Source organism: Coenobita brevimanus, chromosome 70 (genome assembly GCF_032717465.1).
Source record: "Coenobita brevimanus isolate Jiangsu-jjx chromosome 70, ASM3271746v2, whole genome shotgun sequence".
Taxonomy (NCBI): Eukaryota; Metazoa; Arthropoda; class Malacostraca; order Decapoda; family Coenobitidae; genus Coenobita; species Coenobita brevimanus.
The window spans coordinates 58,272,611-58,296,416 of record NC_137023.1 but is presented as its reverse complement, the minus strand read 5'-3'; the positions used below and the strand labels follow the sequence as shown (position 1 = coordinate 58,296,416).

Below are 23,806 nucleotides of genomic sequence, written 5' to 3'. Positions count from 1 at the left end.
GGTTTGGAAGGACAAATGAAGGCTACCTGGTACATCACACCTTGCTAGTTCAATTTCTTTCCTTAGTTGAATAAACTACTCTGAATACAGCAAGAATAAAATGAACAATGCATTTTTGGCCTGAAGTGATTAGCTCTTCCTTTTGGGGATGTCCTTTTATATTTTACTCATGCTATCTCTTTGTGATTTGGGTAAGATTCTCATTCTATGGTTCCTTTATCTTAACTTGGCCCAAAGTCTCATCCATTTGCAGCTACTGTCAAGCGACTCTGTGTGAGAAAAAGACCATCCACATCCTCTCCATAGTACTTCTTTGAGATTAGCATCATATTGTAATATTCATCTATGATTACAAATCAGCATTTAAGATGAAGACATGCAATTATTGGCAAAGTTAAAGTGAAAATGTATAGATTTCTACTCTCAAGCATAAAAATGTTGGACAGATGCAAGAATATGACTGATATACCTCCTCATGAAGTAGAATTAACCCACTGAGCTCACAGACAATTTTTTTTTTCCCATTATACTCTCGTCATTTTATTACATTTAGGATAAACTTTTTAAACTGCAGAGGTTATATAAAGCCTTAATGTTCCTGTGGCTGCTGTTGTGACCCCAGGTTCATCTAGATCTGAACCTGGTCAACTGCAGTTTGAGGTTGCCCTCATCCTGCAGTTCACCATCCTCCTTTCAGGGGATAGGAAAGGAGCTGAGAGACATCTGTATTATCAGACAGTGGAGCTGTCAGGTTATATTGGTGTCACCGCATGAATGCATCTCTCTTCAGCCTCACTGCCTTAATAAACCCCTTGAACAATGTTTTTCCAAAAACTGAATAAAAGCAACTGGTAGCAGCACAAACAAGTTATCTGTCTATTCCCAGACACCATAATCCTGTAAGGGGTGGCCATTTGACTTTGAGTTATTGGTTTTACAGGGAGGGACACTAACCCTCCAACAACCCACGTGTTGACACGTAGGGAGCATGTATGGGTTGGTTATATGGTTGCCACTCAGTGTTGTAAATGGTTTCTTGGCTTACAGGAAACCATTTGGTTTGTCACTCAATGTAAAGCCACCTGTAAAGGAAAGAAGAGCAATAAGAAGTGACAGGAAAGATGGGAGATATAGGAAGAGAGGAGGGCAGGCACAGAAAAAGAATGATAACGGCTAAGGAAGAAGTAGGCAGCACTACATCAAGTAAGTGGATGATGGTCACCACCACCTACCACCAACAAAGAAGCTATGATAGGAAATTAATCTGGTTTACAGGGGCCAATACAGTAATAGTCCCACATGTGTGCAGCGAGTGAGGACAGCCAAGGAGGGGAGGGGGGTTTGAGTCTGAAGGTTTGTTGTGGTCCCAGCTGAGGGTTAACCACTCCACTATGAAGATGTATATTTGTAACTTATTCTTGCATAATACCAGACAATTTTATTCAGCTTAGGAGAGGCCCTGGTAGCTGAGGGATTAATGAATGCCAGTTTGCAATGTCTCTCCCAATTTGTATTTAATCACCTGGAGCTTGCAGGAATATACAGCAAAACTCTTCAGACTGAAGAGTTTAGACATACAGCCCTAAGTGTGTGCAGTGAGTGACAACAGCTGGGGTAGGAAGGTTTGCAATCAAAGGTCAATTACAATCCCAGCTAGTTTAACCACATCACTCCATTGGCATGTTTTTCATTTTATCATTACTAACTTTTATTTTACTCACCCTAAGAGAGACTTTCTGCACTAGATGGTAAGAAACAGCCTTCTTTAATCCACTATATGAAGGAGGTCTTTCATAAACTGAATAAAATCATTTGAAACAGCACAAATAAACGAAAACAGGATGTCATCCATGTTCAAGGCATTAAATAATATGGCCCTAGGTGTGTGCACCAAGTAGGTACAGCCAAGGGAGAGGAGGGTATGCATTCCTGGGTTGGTCCCAGCTGGTGCTACGTGTTGTCCGGGATCTGTGCTGCTGACTCAACTGGGGGTGGCTCCTTGCTGAATAGCACCATCAGAGCCTCCAAGGACTGACGCACCTGCAAAGTACACCACCACCATCAGCAGCAGCAGTAGCAGCATAAACCACTTTTTCAGGCAAAAAAGAATGAGCCAAATGTTAGGATTCTGCTAAAAAGTTGCTCTTCCTACACCCTGAACAAAAGGAAGCCAAAATCAAGATTCTTTCATTCTGACAAGCTTGGACACATTGTATTTAAAGGACTCCAGGTCATATGCAGAGGGAAATACTGACTGAGGAAGACAATTCCAAGGGTGACCTTAATCCCATCACAAGGCTGTTGAGTGGGTCATCACCTTTCGACATCACCATCATCATCATCATCATAAATACAACTTCAGCATTATTAGCATCATCATCATCATTCTGACCTATAATTCCCACCAAGTACAAATTTATCATCACCACTACCATCCTCAACCCAACCCTTTTTCACACCAAGTACAAGTTCATCATCATCATCATCATGACTCATATTCTCACCAGGTACAAGATCATCATCACCATCATCATCATCCTTTGGTGGGAAAAAGATGATGATGAGGATGATATACTGTACAATATAAAAAAAAAAATAATAATTCCAACAACTACAATTCCAAACAACAACTAGTGAAAGCAAATAGTGATGGAAGGCTGATGATAGGGAGAGCTGGAGCTCCAGTTTCATCAGCCCTTGGGACTTGTTCCCGAACATCCCCCTTTGCTGAACTTTTTCAGTCTCTCAGTAACATGGAGAGTGGAAATTGGAATATACATCATCTACTTTTGCTCTTATTTTCCTATCATTGAGATATGAGGAAATCAAAGGAACAAAAGAGTTTAGTCCATAGCAAGGGAGTTTGGACAGCAGGGAACAGTGCCATACTCTATCGAAAGCTTTAGAAATATCAAGGGCTACTGCATTTATCTATCAACAGTCAGATGCCTTAATTGCAGAAAGGCTGGCCACAAACAAATCACAAATTGCTTCCTTTTCACTATGTTCTCTGCAAATCAAGCTGTCATATCTCCAACTCACATCTCCTTTTCTCATAAATGCTCCCACATCTCCCAGTTTAATCAAATTATCAGGGGATAGCAAGAATAAAATTAAAATTACACCTTTGGACTGAGGTGATCAATATTATCTCTATACTCACAGCAGTGTTCTGGAAAGGGATGATGTCATGCAATGGCACTGATACAATCAGACAGATTCACCGCCCGGTTATACAAATGTCCCTCAGCGACCTCCCTATCCTCTGAATGGAGGATGGTGGACTGTAAGAGGAGGGCAACTTCAGCCTGCAGTTCACCAAGTTCACCTTTGGATGTGCCAGGGGACACAATAACATCAACAACATACTCACAGTTGCAATGTGCTTGAGCTGAATACTGAGAGTCTTCTCTATTTCTGTTGAAGCTGCTGCATGAAGCCTCTGTTGCATATGCAGCACCTCCTCATACATGGTGTCACTAAGGGAGGACATCATTTAAGCATATTACTTATCTGTCCAGTGAGGACATCATTTAAGCATATTACTTATCTGTCCATCAATCTATCTATCTATCTATCTTCATGGTGTTACTGAGGGAAGGCATCATATTAGCAAATTATCTATCCTTATCTATCTCTTAATCCACATGGTGTCACTCAGACGGGAAAAGAATTTAGCAAATACCATAATCTATCAATCTATCTATCTATATACATGATGTCACTGATACAGGGCATCACTTCAGCAAATAATCTCTACATCAGTCTTTTTACAGTTGTCACCTAATCCGCAGCATTTAGAGGCTGGTACCTACCCACGGATCACGAATTCCGTGGTTTACAAAGTTAAAAACTAATGGGAAAAAAGGATACCTGTACTTAGTTTGGACCCTCATGGAACACCCCTACAGCACCCTACTTACAACTAACTAGCCAACAGCAAACACAAACAGACAATCTTAGAAATATTCATTGCATGTTTTTAACAGAAATAAAAATAATTATGTAGAAATAAACAATAATTAAGGGGCCTCATCTGACTCCGATGGACAAAAATGCTTAAGTGGATGGGGCAGGTAGGGGCTGGGGATAATTTAGCACCTCTCAGCATGAGGAGGGGTTGGTGTAGCCTCTCCTCTGCCTCCCTAAGGAACCCCTCAAAGTCTGCTACAGAGATGACTGATGCTGTGTTGTCCATGTCGTTGTTAGAGTGTGAGGGGTCTGGCTGTGGTTCAGTTTGCGCTTGTGGCCCTGTCTGGGCAAAAGAGCACGTGATCAGCTCCTGATGCCTCTCATTCACTCGCCTGTTATGCAGGTCCTTGTGAAAGGCCACAGCTTTCTCAAGGTGGGCTATGATTTTGTTACACCTTTCCTCATCTTGTTCGAAGCCTTTCACTGCTTCCTTGGCCAAGTCCACATGCACAAGAAAATCACTCAACTCCTTCACTGTACATCCTGCACATCCCTGCACTTCACCAGTCACTTTAGCAGCCTGTCTTTGCCTCTCCAACTGCTCATCATCCTCGATCACTGCATCCATGACAGCTTCCATTGCGTCAGGCCTATCGTTCACCATGTCCATAATGTCAGCTGCTGACATGTTGCCACACTTGGGCACACTGCGGGCAAGTAGTAGTAGTAGTAGTTGTTTCCTAGGCAGTCTGGCCAAACAGGCCCGAGTCCCTGAGGAAGGCCACAGCTGAGACCAGGCTTTCCCACAGAGCCCTCAAGGAATGTATGTTGTGTTTTTGGTATAGGTAATTGTGTGCAATGCAGTCTTCCATAATGTGCTTAATAGTATGGGGTGCTGTGCTGCCCTGCACTGGCATAAGTGACAAGGTGATCCAGCCTCTTCTGGTAACTCAGAAGGGCTGGATGATGCCTGCATCTCAGCCTGGGCAGGTGGGCCTTGTCCTCACAAGGGAGACAGGATTCAGAAGGGTGGATATCAGGAGGCCGTGCGTGCAGCTGTGTGTTGTCTTTGAGTGACTGAATGAAGCGGCGAGTGATCTGAGTAAGGATATGCTTCTGGAAGCTGGTCTGATGTGGGCGAGGGGGGAGAGATGACAGTATTTGTGTATAATATCATGTGCTGGGTGTTGTTTTGATGTTTCTTGGTGTGTGTGGATGTGCTGCCATGTAGTGTAGTGGATGGTGTGGCTGTGTGGAGTGCTGCAGCAAGAATTAGGGTGCCTCTCAAGTCTAGATGATCCTTGACTTTGAGGACTTTGGTTTCTTGGTGTAAGTGGTCTGTGGGTGTAGTAGCTGTGCAGCCGGTGATTATTTCTAGGGCCTTGTTCTGTATGGTCTGTAGAGTGCTGTAGTGTGTTTTAGTGAGGTCAGAAGCCCAACCTTGAAAGCAGTGATAAGAAACAGGAAGTGAGCATGGAAGCAAAAAAGTTACTACATGACAGTATTGTGATACCAACTCTAACATATGGAAGTGAAGCTTGGACCTTATTGGAGGGACACAAGTCAAGCATGAGAGCAGTGGAAATGAGTTATTTGAAAGGAGCATGTAGAGTCACATGGAGAGACAGACTGACAAATGAGGATGTGAAGGAGCACTGTGGTGAGGATGTGGATGTAATAGGAAGTGTTAGGAGAAACACACTGAGGTGGGTTGGCCATGTGGAGAGGATAGAGAGTGAGAGACTGAGAAGGAGAGTGTATATGAGTGAGGTGGAGGTGGAGAGAGGGAGGGGGAGGCCGACGATGAGATGAAGGGATGGAGTGGATAGGTATATGTGAGAGGGGCGTGTGAGCTGGAAGCAAGGTAGTGAAATGGTCGGGGACAGGGCGACGTGGAGGCGATTTGTTTGTGGCCACCCCGTATGGGATTAAGGCGTCTGCCAATAGATAGATAGACAGAAATATCTGGTGAACTCTTGTCCCCAACTAGGCTCTATATTACAGTATATGACTTCATAAAATTATGACATTACTCACTACTCATCACGCTTCAACAAGAAATAGGTGACGGGAACTATTATGTGAACTTATGTCCCTAACTAAATCACCATCATCACTGCCACCTCCACCACCACGACCACCATCATCATCACCATCACTGTCATCATCATCACCACCATCATGAACTCTTTTCCTACTAATGATGTGAGACAGTGACTTGGAGTGAGATGGTGTCTTGAAAAAAAAAATAATAATTAGAAAAAAAAAAAAAAAAATAGACATAAAATTAAAAGTCTGCTCCAGTTAAATGGGACACTCTCATTCACTTACTATTCAAATCCTCAAAATCCTGACTTTACTTCAAAGAGCTCATACCTTCACAGTAAGGTACTATTATGCTGTACTACAGTTCATTCAGTTTAATTAGGCAGAGACTTCCATTCTTTGCAGCTAATTTGCTGCAGTTCAATGGCAGAAAAAAGCAATACCTTCCAACTACACTCCTTCCTGGCTATACTGTTTTTACTCTAACTTGACCCTGATTTTTGTCCTTTTGCAGTGTCTTTCACATAGCTTAGTGAAAGAAAAAAGACAATGCTTTGGCTCTGTATCTTTTCCATTGCACTTCTTCATGAACAGCATCATATTCTATTGGTAATCTATTCTTACTACTCAGCATTCACGTGAGAGAGATGACACTTTTAGGACAAGTTAGAGTAAAAAATGTTTACAATCATATTCTACTGTTAATTTTTTGTTGCAACTCAAAATCTCCACTGGAGAGGTGGCATTTTATACTTAGCTAATGTAAAAAGAGCATATTTCAGACGCTGTTACTCACTACTCATCATACTTCTCGAGACCCAACTGCTGGCTAAGGAGGTCCACACGGTGAAGCATGAAGGCGGCAGAGGCAAAGAGGAGGAGGAGGAGCAGGGTAGATATAAGGAGGAGCAGGGAGGTGCGTGGTAGTGCCCACATCTCACATACACCTTCTCCTACCACCTTCATGGGTATGCTGCCCATCCTGAAGCATGCTGGGAGAGGAGGGACTCTGCTATAGTCAGTTTGTTTTCACCAGATAAACTTGGCAGAAATAAAAATGAATCTCCTTGGTTATTAGTCAAATCTCCCTTCCTCCTTGGTTGGTAGTCAAATCTCCCTTCTAATCTCACTACATCTGGCAATTAACTGAAATGAAAGGGATTAGGGGTCTTTGTCAAGTTAGAGCTGATGTGCTGTATCAAGATATGCACACAGATAACTCCAACTGGACATTCGGGGGCATGGAAAACTTCACATCACACAGAACCTGTGCAAAAATTAAATAAAATGCCCCAAACTTCAGGAGTCAATGCTGAGACTCTCACACTGCTACAAGTTTTACTACACAAAAGCAAAAACTTGAAATGACAATTTATACAGAGTTATATATCTACTTTGTGGTAAGGCTTACCATCCACTCACTCGATGTAGTGCTGCTCTCGGGTGTCTGGCCTTTCCTCTCCTCCATCTTTCTTTCCTTCCATCCTCTTCTGTGTTTCTTTCCTTCATTCTTTCCTTCTCCTTTTGCCTACGAGTGCCTTTACACTCCCTCTTCTGTCTTTCTTTCCTTCATTCTTTCCTCTTCCTTCCGCCCGTGGGTGACTCTACACTGAGTGACAAGCCAAATGGTTTCCTGTACACCAGGAAACCATTTACTATGCTAGGTGGTAATCATATAACCAAATTTTGGCGCCTGGTGGTTTAGTGAGTAATTACGGAGTACCAATCGGATTGAGCCGGTGAAGGTTTATATCCAAGGGGAGTTTGGGGTTTATTGCTCACATAATGCCACTCAGGGATGAGTGAGGCTGGTCACTCTCATCTTAAATGTCAGGACCAACTTGCCTAGCCCTGGGCTCCTACGCTCCTCATGGGGCAACGTAGGATTGTATGATGAATGAATGAATGAATGAATATATATCTACTGCTCATAATATCTTGTTGCTGTTGCCGTGGACCTAGGCTCATTTGAATGTGAACCTGGTGGACTGCAGGGAAGTTGTATTTCTCCTGTTGCCCATCATCCTCCTTTCTGGGGACTAGAAAAGAGGTAAAGGATATTTGTATAATCAGATCCCAGAACTGCTCAGTCATACAGTGCCACCATGTGAGGGCATCCCTCTCTGGCACCTCCTATATTAGGCGCTGAAGTGGAAATCATTTATGCAGTGGGACCAATATGACCAGGTGGCTCTGCTTCCTGGTGTAACACCCTTCAGCTCCCTCCTCATCTCCTGAAAAGATGATGATGGACTGAAGAAGTGCAATTTCCTCAAGCAGTCCATTGTGTTGAGGTCCAGATGAGCATAGTCTACAACAGCAACCACAAACTTATTTACAGTTATTTATCTATCTATCTATCTATTGCCAGACACCTTAATCCTGTAAGGGGTGGCCACAAACAAATTGCCCCCATGTCCCCTGGTCCCCTGCCACAATGTATTTCTCCTAATGTTTTCTATCACATCCACATCCACACCACAAATCTCCTTCATTTCCTCATTTGTCAGTCTGTCTCTCCATGGAACTCCACATGCTCCTCTCAAATAATTCATTTCCACTGCTCTCACTCTTGACTTCTGTCGTTCCAACAAGGTCCAAGCTTCACTTTCATAAATTAGAGCTGGTATCACAATACTGCCATGAAGTGACTTCTTTACTTCCATGATCACTTCCCTGTTTCTTATTACTGCATTCAAAGAACCAGCAACCTTTCTTCCTTGTTGTACCCTTTCAAGCACTTTACCCTCCAAACTTCCATCCTTACTCATCACACTAACAAAGTACTTAAATGCACTCACATTTTCTATTTCCTCATCCTCCTACTTCACTATACATCCAGTGACTTCATTCCTTTCAAAGACCATAACTTTATTCTTCACTACATTCACCTCTAGACTCCATTTCTTACATACACTTCCAAACTCATTTACCATGCCTTGCAGTTCCCTTTATCTTCAATTAACAACACAGTATCATCCGCAAACAACAGTACAAGGAGTTTCCAAATGCTGCTCTCACTCATTAGGGATGCCCCAACATCCACTGTCCTACCTTGTATCATTTTTATAACCCTATCCATATACAGACTGAATAACAATGGAAATATGACACATAATTGTTTCAATCCAACATTCAAATAGAAAAGTTCACTCAATTCACTATCCACACGCACTGCAGCCTTAGCCTCCTCGTACATACTCTTCATGGCATTCAGCAACTTCCCATTTGCTCCATATATTCTTAATATTTTCCACAATCCTACTGCTCCTAAATTCTTACTTTTAATAAGAGATCCTTGTGTGAACCACTGTAGCAGGCTGCCCCCTTCCCCCTCCACTACACTGGGTTCCTCAGGTGTGGGAGTGCCTGACTTGATCCCCCCACGCTGTGTAACAACTGTGCCTGTTACACTTGATACACCAATCCCAGTGTTGTTAAGAAGTGCTTGTGACACTGCAGTGCAGCTGTCTGATGTTGCAATGGCAGTAGTGGTAGTAATGTTGTTATTATTATTGACTTGCTTGTCAGAGGGCCAAGGTGGGTCAGTAAGCGGGGGAAGTGGGGGGGATGACGAGGCAAGGTAAGAGTCTGCCTGGTCTTCCATTAAACTCTCTGCACTCCCTGACACTGAATCATCTCCATCATCTTCCACAGCCTGACAGAAAAGAAAAAATGAGTTAGCACAAGGAAACACTATCATAATCACCACCATTATCATCATCATCATCATCATCATCATCACACCATTATTATTATCAATACCATCAGCATCATCAATGTCATCCTCATCATCATTCCTATTTGCACTCAAAGGATGAGGTGAAGCAGAGTTCAGAAACAAAGATTACCACAATATAAAATTAGGACTATCCTAATCATCTACATCAACATCACTGCTATCTGCATGTAAGGGATGATGTGATGTATGATTCAGAAACAAAGAGAATGAAAGCACAACAGTAGAAGAATTATCATAATCATCACCATCATCACCACTATCATTTTCCCTCTTCTAATGTGCACTTCAGTGATAGAATGATACTTAGCAGGGTCCAGAAACAATGAAACAGTAAGCACTAAAGTAGATGAGCCATCAAACAGCAATACCATATAATGGGAAATGACTCTCTTTTACTGTATACCTCTTTACTTCCTCCAGTAGGAAGAACTTCCCTCCAACTAAATTAAATCATCTGATGGCACCATGAATAAAATACAACCACATCACAACACTGAAGGGCTTAATATCTTGTTGCAACCAGCACTGACGATGAAGGGATAGTAATTTTGTCAAATTAGACTAAAAAAAAAAAAGAACAGCTCATTTTTTATTTAACGGAACTAAGCCACTCCCACAATTTGAATATGAAATCATGGTTGTATGATATTCAATGAGCTTAATTATGAGGCAGGAATGATTAATGATTCTCCTTTGTTACTAGATCAAAACGACCCTTCAGTCTTACTACCTATACATCTGGCCACTATGTGAGCTGAAAAGGGATTTTTGTCATGGGTTAAAACAAATTCATTATACAATACAGCTCTTCGCCTAGCATCTATTGCACAAGACCCCACTCACCACCTGGACGGCTGATGGTGGTTCGCTGTCACTGTCAGCCATCCTCTTTGCTTTCTTCCATATGTGCTGCATCAACTTGTATGTGGAGTCTCGCGAAAGTAGTGACCCAAACACATAGCTCTTGCCATCCAGCATCTGCAGCCCCACCGCATTGGGTATTATCTTGGCAGTACGCTCCTTCTGCAGGCTGGCCACTTGGCTGACAGGAATCAGCAGCTGTTGACAAACACATGGGGTCAGTGCCAAATTGGAGACATGTAATGATGTGTGACTTTAATACTGGCGATGCAATCCTTCTGCAGGCTGACCACTTGACTAACAAGGATCAGTAGCTGTCAACAAATTACGAGGTCAATGCCAAAGTTGTGACATGTAAACGTGTGAGGACATTATCTTAGTGGTGCATTCCTTCTGCAGACTAGATACTTGACTAACATGAATCAACACCTGCTGACAAAAACATGGTGTCAATGCCAATGAGGTGACATGTAAAGATGTGTGGGTATTATCTTAGCAGTACATTCCTTCTGCAAACCAGCAACTCGACTAACAGGACTCGACACCTCTTGACAGAAACATGAAATAAATGAAGGCAGTCAAAGGTTTAAAAAAACTACCTTTAGGAACATTTCTCTATTACTGACACATCTAGATTTTTTATTCTGGCAAGCACCAGAAAGTTCCGTTCAACTGAGAGAAATCCTAACAGTCAAAGGCTTTAAATACTACTTCAAGTAACCCTTTCTCTGCTATTAGCACTCGGAATTATATTTTGGCTACCACCAGAAGCTTCTGTTCAACTGGGAGAAATCTTAGCAGCCCTAGATACCATTGCCATATACATCTTGTTTTATCAATCCATCTATTGCCAGACACCTTAATCCTGTAAGGGATGGCCACAAACAAACTGCCTCCATGTTGCCCTGTCCCCCACCATTTCACTGTCCTGCTCCTAGCTCAAACCCCCCTCTCTCATCTACCTCTCCACTCCATCCCTCCATCTCATCCTTTGCCTCCCCCTCCCTCTCTACCCCTCCACCTCACTTACACACACTCTCCTTGTTAGTTGCTCGCTCTCCATCCTCTCCACATGGCCAAACCACCTCAAGGTGTGTCTCATAATGCTTCCTATCATATCCATAACCACACCACAATGCTCCTTCCCTTCCTCATTTGTCAGTCTGTCTCTCCATGTGACTCCACATGATCCTCTGAAATAACTCATTCCATTGCTCTTACTCCTGACTTGTGTCCCTCCAACAAGGTCCAAGCTTCATTTCCAGACATTACAGTTGCTATCACAATACTGTCATGCAATAACTTTTTCACTTCCATGCTCATTCCCCTGTTTATTATCCTGCTTTCAAAGAACCAACAATCTTTCTTCCTTGTTTTACCTTTTCAAGCACTTCACCTTGTCTTGTTGCTACATATTAATTAATTCCACCTTAAGAGAAGATATTCATGAAGGCTACCGTACATCTAAGCCTTGAAAAGATTCCTCATGTGTTAAAATTATCTGGAGACGGCCAGAAAAAAGTGTAAGAAAAAAAAATTGCCTGCATGATCAAGACATTTAAAAAATTATAATATAACTATTCTTCATCTTCTCTATCCCCATCCCATTCCACACCCACAGTACCTATGTTTGCCTTACCCCACCCAGCAGAATTCCCAGCTACAGAATCAAAAAACACCCAGCACCTGCTCTCGTCTAACCCACAAGTTAAACAATTTTAGCAGAAGATTCTTCTTAAGTAGACCCCTAGATGAATTCAAGCTTCTTTCAGGTCAATCTGTCCTCACTTGTTTCATCTCTACTACCCTAACCTAAACTAATCTGATCTAGCATAATCCAACCTAACCCAACTGTAACAACTTGGGGACACATGGGTCTTGTAGATGAATTGACCTGTTACCATCCAACTCACCCGGCTGACGTGACCAAAGATCTTGGAGTAGAAGGCGAAGAAATTGGGAGTAATGTACAATGTTCCCTGCAGAAGAATGTCTGACACAAGTGCACACGAGAAGTCTGAAAGAAGAAAAAAGCATGGGTGTGAAATAGTTATATCCAGTCAATTTTTTGTTAAGCATTCCAGCTGCATAAGTCTCTCCTATAAAAACAAAAGAAAAAAAAATCACTTGGTGTTGGCTAAAGCAAAATTTATGTAACTGTATTGAAGGAAATAACTTTTCCCTATCCTACCCTTTACCCCCTCCCCCCTCCTCTCTTTCTCACTCTCTCTCTCCCTTATCATTTCCCTCTCTTCACTCCTTCCCTCTCCTCCGTCCACTCCCTCCTTTTCCTCCCCCCTCCATGGCCATCCCCCTCTCCTTCTCATTTGCCTTCTTTCATTCTCTTCCCTTATTTTCCATCCTTCCCTTCCCTGTCTTTGCCTCCCTCTCTCCTGCTCCCCTCCTCTCCCTTCCTTTCCTGGCATCAAAGGTTTCTCCCTGAATAATACAACCTGGAGGCCCCAAATACCAGGAGTCGGTCAGTGTGGCCAGTGTAAATAAATAGCGGACAGGTAAGTAAGTGAGAGAGAGAGAGAGAGAGAGAGAGAGAGAGAGAGAGAGAGAGAGAGAGAGAGTGTGTGTGTAATTCACCGGGTTGGTCAGGATCACTTGATGGTCGTGATTGTCAGCTTTTACCCTCCCGGAAGGGAGCTGAGAGCTCATATAGTCCGATCTAAGGGCAAGGCTGTGACCTTCACACACGCACCCACCCGTCCCCTTGCTCAAGTGGGACAGTAACCACCCACTTCGTCAGTGAAACTTTTCGCAACCTGAGATAGTGAAATAAGCTGCAGAGGGAAGAAAACCTGGACCAACTTAAGATGGTGAGAATAAGTAGAAGTGGTAGTAGTAGTAGCAGTAGTTGCAACCCTTTCCTCATCTGAATGAGAACCCAGTGGACTGGAGGCCGAAGCTACCCTTTTGCAGTCCCTCACCCTCCATTTGGGGGATAAGGAAGGGACTGAGGAGCGTTTGTATGACCAGGCAACAGAGAGAGAGAGAGAGAGAGAGAGAGAGAGAGAGAGAGAGGCGCGCGCGCGCACACACACACACACACACACACACACACACACACACACACACACACACACACACACACACACACACACACACACACACACACACACACACACACACACACACACACACACACATTTATTATGGTGGTGTCGGGTGAGTGTTTGCGTGCGTGTGTTAGAGACAGGTGACCACTGCACTGCGGGACCATTATACCGTTTCACCACAGTACCTCGCTAGCTTAGGCTATAATAGGAGGTTGTGTGTGTGTGTGTGTGTGTGTGTGTGTGTGTGTGTGTGTGTGTGTGTGTGTGTGTGTGTGTGTGTGTGTGTGTGTGTTTTTGTTGCAATGTGTATAAGCATGTATGTCCGTATATGACCAAACGAGTGTGTATTTCCGTACACAAATCTGTGTACAAAAATGTGGAAGTGTGAATGCATTTATGTATACCTGACTATGTGTACAGTATGTAGGAGAGCTTGTTGTTTATCTAGGCATTAAGTAATTCGTGTCGAATTATATGTCTTAGTTTATGATGGTGTGGTGTGCGTATTTGCGTGTCAGGTAGTCGTCATCATCACCATGCAACCATCCAGTCCCTCATTTATAGGAGAGAGAGAGAGAGAGAGAGAGAGAGAGAGAGAGAGTCGGTGTTGTCGCAGGACAGGGGACGGTATCCTCCCGTGAATATTCCAGTAGGAGAGGAGGAGCACGGCCTACTCCGTGAGCAGGAGGGGGTAGTGGAGGGAAGGCGAGAGGTGGTGGTGGGGTGACATATATGGTGGGGGTGATAGGTGTGGTTGGGTTTTGTGGTGGTGATAGGTGCGATGGGGTTTTGTGGGGGTGATAGGTGCGGTGGGGTTTTGTGGGGATGATAGGAGTGGTGGGGGGTTTGTGGTGGTGGGGATTTTGAAGTGGAGGGTGAAGGGTGACGAGGGATGGGGGTGAGGGTTGAAGGCTGGTGATGTGGTTGGGGGTTGGTAAGGGTGAGGGGGGCAACAAGGAGGAGTGGGGATGGTGAGGGTGGAGGGGCTGATGGTGTGGGTGAGGGTGATGATAAGGTGGGGGATGGTAAGGGTGTGGGATGGTGATGGTGTAGGCTGAGTTGGGAAGTGAGAATCGAAAGAAAGTGTGACCGACAGGGGTGAAAGGTAGTGTGGCTGTTGGGGAGGTCGGTCTGGTTAATGTACTGGTCAACAATGTATAGCCGAGATAACAAACACGCGAACATACACCTGCCCGTATTCTCGTCGAGTAAGGAAGCTCCCTAACACATCTTCCTTAACGATTTATTTTTGGATATGGCTTGTCAATATCCTTTTGTACGTTATCTCTAGTATGCAGTGTATGTATTAGAACGATTTATGTAGCACAGAGATGGACAGTAAGATGTTATAATCAAAATAAGTCGCCTAGGAAAAGGTGTATGGGAGTTTCCTTAACCGATGAAAATACGGACCATGGACAACTAAGGGCCGCATTCCAAGGTGCACGAGAGGCTTTCCAGCACCTCTCCGTAAGCGACTTATTCTTTATATTGCACTTTCATTTTCTTCAACATGTTATTTATATTGTCTTCATGTCGATACAGTTAAAATCAATAACGTACACGAGAATGTGCAAAAAACATCGCTAAGGAGGAAGTGTTACGAAATCTCCAGCCGAAGTCTCATGCGTGAAAGCTATTTGTTAGGGATATATACGTGCAACAATTCGCCTTACATCTTCTATATTAATAGAGTGAGGTGGAAGGAGAGGATCCAGTAGGAGACCGAGGATAAGATAAGAGTTTCTGTCTGCCTTACACCCTCTACAGGTGTGGACAGGGAGAATTAGAGACGGCCTAGGAGAGTGTAAATGAATGAGGTGGAGGGGAGGAGGGGGAATGGAAGACGAGGATGAGATGGAGGAATAGGGTGGAGAGGTCTCAGTGAGGGTGTGTGTGGGGGGGGGGAGAAGGCTGACTGATGACGGTGGACAGGGTGAGATGGAGGCGCTCCGTTCGTAGTCACCCCATCTACAGCTAGGATTCTCTGGCTAGGTATAGAAAGATATACAGAGGGATATAGACCATCATCTTAGTTCTACCCATCATCATCATCATCAGTTGTAATATCAGTCTACTGGAGGTCTTTGTAAAAACACTGCCAAGACGTGTTTTATCATTATCATTACCTTCATTACCATCATCATAATTTTCTTCTATTCTCATCATCATCGTCATCATCAATGTCGTCGTCTTATTTGCCATCATTATAATCATTACTATAATTTTTTATTCAGACGGCGATGATGATGATGATGATGATGATGAATGATGATGATGAAGGAAAACTATTATGTTAATAATGACACCTATCTACGTATCATCCATTCCTCTTCTGCCACATCAGTAGTGTAGGGCATGGGACAAAACTACTCAGTCCCGGTATTTGTAGCAATGGTAACCAGTCCCTTCGCCCCTGAATGACATTATCTGAACAATAAGCCCCAGCCACCTCCGGGACGAAAACCTTTACAGCTCCCGTCTAACTGGGGCATTTTGACCCACTAGACCAACAGGCGTCAAACAATGGCAGCAACAATCATACAAAAGTGGTATTCTAGTATGATCAGCACTGACAATGCCAGATAGCGATATAAGAGTATAGAAAAACATGTTATCACGGCTGGGATCTGATAAGGCGAGGTGTGGCCCAGCTGATAAGAGATGGTAATCACCCAGGCCACAGTAATCTCTCTCTCTCTCTCTCTTTAAACGTCGGTTGGTGGGCACAGGATTTTATATGGCTGACAAGTGTTGGAGTTAAAGGACAGAGAGAGAGAGAGAGAGAGAGAGAGAGAGAGAGAGAGAGAGAGAGAGAGAGAAAATCATGGAATCTCTCCATTAATCATTTTACCGTTACACATATACAGCAAAGTCTCACGCCAATATATTAATTCCTACTACCCACAGATAATTTTAGCCTACTTAGGTGAAAATCGATGTTGTCCTGTCTTCAGGTGATTCTACACTGAGTGACAAGCCAAATGGTTTCCTGCGACTCAAGAAATTTAATACGCTGGATGGTAATATTGTAACCTGAGGGCACCTGGTTTTAGAGGATTAAGGCGCTCCAACCAAATGGGATTACATCCGAAAGTTATTTGGGGTTTATTGCCCACATAATGCCACTCAGGGAAGAGCGAGGCTAATCACTCTCCCATTACATGTGTGGCATTGCTGCGGGTCCCTGGGGTCCAGATGCGGCAAAAAAGCATCGGATGCCAGAGACAGAAGGAAATAGATGAGAGACCCCGAACTCAATGGAGTTACATAGGCTACAGCCTTTGTTATCCCCTTTGATACGATGATGTTTCTCCTAAGCGGGGAACTGCAGGGACGCCTTCCCGCGGTGGCAAGACTATAACCGATCGACTCCAATGACCGGATATACAAACATCTCTCGACTCCCTCTCCACTACGCTAGTAGCCTACTGATGAAAATGATTTAGGCTATATCCAACTACTCCATCTTAGAAAGCTCTCTCCTAAGCTAGTAATAAAAGAATTGATTAAGGCTATAATTCAACCATTCCATCCCGGAAGGTCTCTCAAAGGTATCACGGCAGCTGATTAAGGCAATATCTAACTCCACTTACTGAAAATAGTTTCTCCTAATCTAATACTGAAGAAACTGACGGGGATTATATCTAAGTACTCCTCTAGCTCGAAAACTCTCTCCCAGTTTAATATTGTAAGAACTGATTGCGACTATTTCTAACTTCTCAAGGTAGAATAGTCTCTCCTAATGTAGTCCGGAGTTGCTAAAGGCCATATAGAACTCTACAGCTCGAAGCCTTTCCCAGGCTATTAACGAGAGCACTGATTAGGGCAATATCTATCCTAATCTGAATATATGCATACAGGGGTGAAAGAATAACATGTAAATTACGTCATATGATCGAACGGCTGAAGCTTAGAACGATATATCACCGCGGCCTCTGATAAGCCCGCCAACACCTCTTCCCCGTGACATAACAGCATTCGTTCCCGCCCTCGCATTGAAATACAAAAATGGTGATGGCTATTTTAATCATTTTTTATATCGACATAATAATACACAGCTATTTTTTATCATTTTAATATCGACACAATAATAACATACGAGCATTTCTTAAATTTTTACATCCACATAATAATATACAGCTACCTTTATCGTCTTAATATCGACATAATAATAATAATATACGGCTATATTATTTACATCGATTTTTTTTTCATTTTTATATTGACAATTATATATGGCTATTTACCGGTATATAATTTTTATACCGACATAATAATATACAGCTATTTTTATCATTTTAATATCGACATAGTGTTTAATGAAGAAAGGTTACGAAATCTGTTATAACTGTTATCAGTATCAGCAATTCGACTTTACAACATTACGCTCTCTCTCTCTCTCTCTCTCAGAACACTCTAACCTTGGCTTGGGTCATAAGGAATGGAATCGTATATATCAACTAGCGCATCCCTCCACCCCTCCCCTTTCTTCTTCCCTTCTTCTGTCTCTCCCTTCCCGTTCCCTGATACGCACTCTATTCTTTCCCCTCCATTTCTTTGTTTTTCTCACCTTCCTCTTCCATTTCCTTTTCTCCTTTTCCTCCCTCTCCTTCCCGACTTTCTCTCTCTCTCCCTTCCTTCTCCCTCTTCCCCCCCCACCTTCCATTCCTCTCCATCTCCTTTCTCCCCTTCACACTCAATCCGTCGGTCTTTTTCCTTCCCTCACTTTCCCTCCTACCAGCCTTTCTTCTCTCCTGTTCTCCGTTCCCTCCCCTTCAACGAGCACCTCCCCATTCCTCTTCTCCCCTCCTTCCCTTACACTTCCCCTCCCTTCTTCCCTCCCATGCCCATCCCTCTTCTCCCCTCCTTCCCATGCACTTCCTCTCCCTTCTTCCCTCCCCTCTTTTCCTAATCCTTCCCGGTCTCTTCTTCCCCTCTATTTTCCCACCTTCCCTTACAGTTCTTTCGGTTCCTTACCCTGTGCCTTTTTCCTCTCACACTCCCTCTCACTTTAGGTTCCCCCCCCCCCTTTCCTCTCCACTCCTTTTCCCTTTTCGTTGCTCTCTCTCTCTCTCTCTCTCTCCAATAATCCATACTACCCTTCCCACATACCTGCTACGTAAACAGCACACACCTCCCCTTCTTCGTCCTCTCTCTCTCTCTCTCTCTCTCATTCAGACGGACAGAAAGGCAGACCGACAAACGGTTAAAAGCAGGCGACTGGACGGTAACAAGACGGAACAAGCGCGTTCACTGACTGCATGACGCCATGACCTTCCTCGCGCCACAAGTTAATCACATAGGGGTAAATGAGTAAAGGTACAGACGTGGACAGCAACAGAATTAGGTGGGATGGAGTGGAATGTTGGTGGGCGATGGAGCTGGGGCAGGCAAGTACTCCCTGTGAAAATGGGTGTTGTACAATTAGTGGTTTGAATGAAGTAACGTTATATTTCATTATATCCTTCAAAAGCAGAGCTGCGGAGGGGAAGTACAGAAGTGGAAGTGGGGGGGAAAAATATGATCAGCTGAAGTAGCGGTGGGGTGCAGAGATGCCATGAGTGTAATGCATAGATAACAACAACAACCATGGGGACAGCAAGAGGCGGGGGGTATGAGGACTGGGCCACCTCTTTCTAAAAGAATTCTTGGAATATACTGTGTGTATAATATATATATATATATATATATATATATATATATATATATATATATATATATATATATATATATATATATATATATATATATATATATAATAAAGCTAAAAATAAATTATTTAACCTCGACGAAGTACCTTGTGAACTCCTTTGTTACCTTTGAAAAAGGCGGGAAATACAGGCAGACAGACACACATGCAGACAGACAGACAGGTAACAACAGGTAAAAAGATGCATACAGAAGGTAGCAAAACCGAAATGCATTATTACTATTCCAAATTAAGGACTCATTCTCTCGAAGGTTCCTCAACAAACTGCCCTTGGACAGAGACGGATATATAGGCAGATGACGAACAGAGACAAACAAAAACGGGTTAAAAATACAAAGGGGGCAAAAAAAGTACACTTCTACTCACAATTCAGGACGCATTCACTAGGAGGTGCCTCAGCGAAGTGCCTCATGAACTTTTTCGTGCCCTTTGACACCCTGGGCTGCCCCTCACTGTCGCTGTGGCGGGGCGACGCGGAGGGGGACATTGCCGGAGTGCTGCGGCTTAGGCTTTTCAGGGCATGTCTGGTGGAGAGACAGAAAGGAGAGATTAGATGAAGCACGGTTAGGTTAGGTTTAGTTAGGTTCCACGGGCATGTCTGGTTGAAGGGAAGATTTGGTGAAATTCCAAGACATAGCTGGTGGAGAGAGAGGCAAAAAGGAGAAATGAGGCGAAGTACGGTTAGGTTAAGTTAGGTTTAGTTACGTTCGGGCATGTCTGGTGGGGGAATAACTGGTTGAGATTACGTTAAGTGAAGAGATGATTGGGTGAAGTTCGGTTAAGTTAGGTACTTCACGCCATGTCTGGTGGGGGAGGCAGAAGGAAAAGATTTGGACGAGAACATATAGGATAAGTCAGGTTTAATTAGGTTCTTCAGAACATGTCTGGTGGGGGAGGCAGAAAGGCAAAACTGGGTTAGGTATGGTTCGATTAAGTTAGGTTTAGTGAAGTTCTTCAGGGCACATCTGGTGGGGGAGGCATATTGGGAAGGTTAGGTTAAGTACGATAAGTTTAGTTAGCTTTAGCTTGGCTCTTCGAGGCACGTCTCATGGAGGAAGGGGGAGGTGATTACCTTAAGTTCAGGTTAGTTCACCTTAGATTAAGCAGGGAAGGAAGAGATTACGATAAGTTTGGGTTACGTTAAGTTAGATCAATGTGGGAGGGAAGAGATTAGGTTAAACTCTGGTTAGGTTGTTAAGGTCAAGGAAAGCGTGGTTACGCTAGGTAAGGTTAAGTCAGGTTTGGTTAGATTAGTTTAGGCAAGGCAAGATGAGGTGGGATTAGATGAGGTAAGGAGGGGAGGTTAGGTAAAATTATGGTTGTACGTTTATTTACACACGTCTTACCGATTAAGCAAATCTGCTCACATTTACATCCTAGTGATTATGTCTATTGCCTATACCCACAGCTGTTCAAGTCTAACTGTTACAGATATTTTATGAACAGAGGACACCAGTAATCTGGTGTATGGATTATTCTTTTTATTCATTTGTTTTTCCTTCCTCCGTTCTGTTATATATATATTCATATCGTTAGCTGTGCCTATTTCCCTATATAGTATACTTGTCTGTTAATTATCCAGTCTAGCTGTCTGTTTGTTACTATGTCTCTCTCGGCAAATGAGATGTCCGTACCCTCCTCTCTCTCTCTCATTATGTATGCATGTATGTCTTCCTCTATTTGTCTATTTATATATCTAAACTTTATACAATACGAGGAAAGGAGATAATATCTTGGTCAGGGCTTCCACTCTGATATATACAGTACACGTAAATACCGGTATATTCTTTCTGATAAATTGTATGGACACGTTTCCATTAAAAAAAAAAATGACCAACGCACAAACGGGGTCAAAAAGTCGTCTCTTCTTCCACTGCGCCTGCTTTTTACTTAAGACATATCCACAGCTTTCCTCCCTGACGGATCAAGACAGAATAATCTATGGACAGACACATGTTAAACCCTTCTGAAGCCGGTAATACTTACCAGCAGAGAAAAGTGATAAGCAGAAGACGCGAAATATTAGGCGAACTGCTAGGTAATATTAACCCGTAAAGGAAAGTAATATGCAGAAGGGGGAAGGTGAAGTATTAGGTTAACTGCTTAGTGTTATTAGCCAGCAGAGGAAAGTGATAAGCAGAAAAGGTGGAATATTAGGTGAACTGCTCAGTAATATTATCCAGAGCAGCAAAGTGAGAGGAGGTGAAAAATTAGGCGAGCCATGTCCTCGGCTATTCCTAATACAAAATAAAATAGTAACGAAGAAGAGCTGACAAGCCTCCTAAGCCTCCTATTCTCACCTTTATAAGACCCAAACCGTAGATGAAGTACTACTGCAAGCTTACATTGTATACTATATACCATATTACATACTAAAACTTATATACTTACACGAGGTCCACGTCCTAGGTATACACACAGAGAAACAGTTACATTGCATTTAAAAATATACATGGTGGTCTGTATGTAACGCTCCTCACCCACTCCACTGGGCAGTTCTCGCAACATTTAAGATACCGCCAGGGGAGTTCCTAATGGAGCGCTATTTACGGATCACCCTGTCTATTCGCATTAGCTGCTACATAACATTTTCTTCATAAACTCAATCCCCAGACCTTGAACTCATAAAACAATCACGTGTTAGCTTGCATAAAACCCATAAACCGTGAGAAAAGGTGTGAGTAAGTGTGCTGTGACAGTGAGGTGCATGAGGTGAAAAGTGTTGCTCGTGTGGCATATGAGTGGTAATCATGTTGTGAGAAATATGAGTGAGGTCATGGGTGAGTGTGTATGAGTGAGGTGCATGGGTGAGTTTGTATGAGTTAGGTGCATGGGTGACTGTACAGTATATGGGTGAGGTGCATGGATGAGTGTATATGAGTGAGGTGCAGGGGTGAGTTTGTGTGAATGAGGTGCATGTGTGAGTCTGTATGAGTTTGGTGCATGGGTGAGTGTTTATGGGTGAGGTGCATGGGTGAGTGTATATGATGGAGGTGCATGGGTGAACTCGTATGAATGAGGTGCATGGGCGAGTTTATATGAATGAGGTGCATGAGCGAGTTTGAATGAGTGAGGTAAATGGGTGAGTTTGTATGAGTTATGTGCATGGGTGAGTGTACAGTATATGGGTGAGGTGCATGGGTGAGTGTATATGAATGAGGTGCATGGGTGAGTTTGTGTGAATGAGGTGCATGGGTGAGTTTGTATGAGTTAGGTGCATGGGTGAGTGTATATGGGTGAGGTGCATGGGTGGGTATATGAGTGACGTGCATGGGTGAATTCATATGAATGAGGTGCATGGGCGAGTTTATATGAATGAGGTGCATGGGCGAGTTTGAATGAGTGAGGTAAATGGGTGAGTTTGTATGAGTGGGGTACATGGGTGAGTTTGTATGAATGAGGTGCATGGGTGAGTTTGTGTTAGTAAGGTACATGGGTGAGTTTGTATGAGTAAGGTGTATGGTGAGTGTGCATAAGTGAGGTGCATGGGTGAGTGTACATGAATGAGGTTCACTGATGTAGTACTGTATGTGTGTTATTTGACTGAGTGTTCTGTGAGTGCAGTGTATGAGGTATATGTGATGATGATGATGATGATGATGATGATGATGATGATGACTGTACGAAGTACAGTATATCCGTGTGTTGTGATTACGATGAATGATGATGATAACGAAGATGACAATGATGGCTTTGCTAATGAATGTCCTATGAAGTGATAATGAAAACTGACTTACAAGGCACTAGCAGACTTCTTGCGTAGCGTCCCTCTCGGATCATCATCTGAGGAATTACGTGAGAGTGACATCATGGACTGCGCCTCGCTCATGTGGGGGACTCCGGAGTCACTCACAAACACATCGCTCTCAGAACCCGTTATTGCTGAAAGTGTGGGCGACAGGGGGGTCGAAACAGAGGAGGACGGGGAGGGGACGATGCCCCCCTCTCCCTCACTTACCCCCACACCGTTATTCACACTTTCCGCCCACTGGATCTCCGAGAGTCGCTTTAGTCTGGGAGCTTCCTCTTCCCGAGTGGCCGGCAGAGACACCGGCCGGAGTCTTCTCTCTGGCCGTGCACCAAGGAGAGGGCGAGATGGCTGCATGTAGGCCTGTGGGCGAGGGTGTGATCCACTTTGCGATCCCACGTCCCAAACGGATCGGGTGCGGTGTAATACTTCGCCCTCCCCACTGTTATTGTCACGAACACGTCCGCTCAAATCCAGCATGGACCGGCTCGATTTCGGCATGTCCCGAGGCATTGCAGTGGAGACAGTTGTGGTTGTAGTAGTAGTAGCAGTGGTGGTGGTGGTGGTGGTTGTGGTGGTGATAGTAGCAGTAGTAGTGGTGGCAGTGGTGGTGTGGTGGTGCTCAGTGTGCAGTGACAGACCGCTACGAGTTATCAAGAGAGATTTTAATTTTGCTTTGAGTCTCATCAGGAGTCTATGGAGTCTAACCTAGGAGGGAG

At 43.6% G+C, this 23,806-nt stretch overlaps 1 protein-coding gene across 1 annotated transcript; it reads right to left on the bottom strand.

The window, feature by feature from the left end:
* Nucleotides 1-1,887: 1,887 nt before the first annotated feature.
* LOC145406302 (uncharacterized) lies at nucleotides 1,888-23,774 on the bottom strand. The gene is made up of 8 exons (XM_080277463.1): nucleotides 23,077-23,774; nucleotides 19,706-19,863; nucleotides 12,475-12,578; nucleotides 10,544-10,759; nucleotides 9,241-9,616; nucleotides 6,755-6,950; nucleotides 3,374-3,479; nucleotides 1,888-2,040 (listed from the first exon to the last, which is right to left on the bottom strand). Exons 1-8 carry the CDS (start codon nucleotides 23,772-23,774, stop codon nucleotides 1,951-1,953), a joined length of 1,944 nt encoding a protein of 647 aa, XP_080133589.1. The 3' UTR covers nucleotides 1,888-1,950.
* Nucleotides 23,775-23,806: the final 32 nt, after the last annotated feature.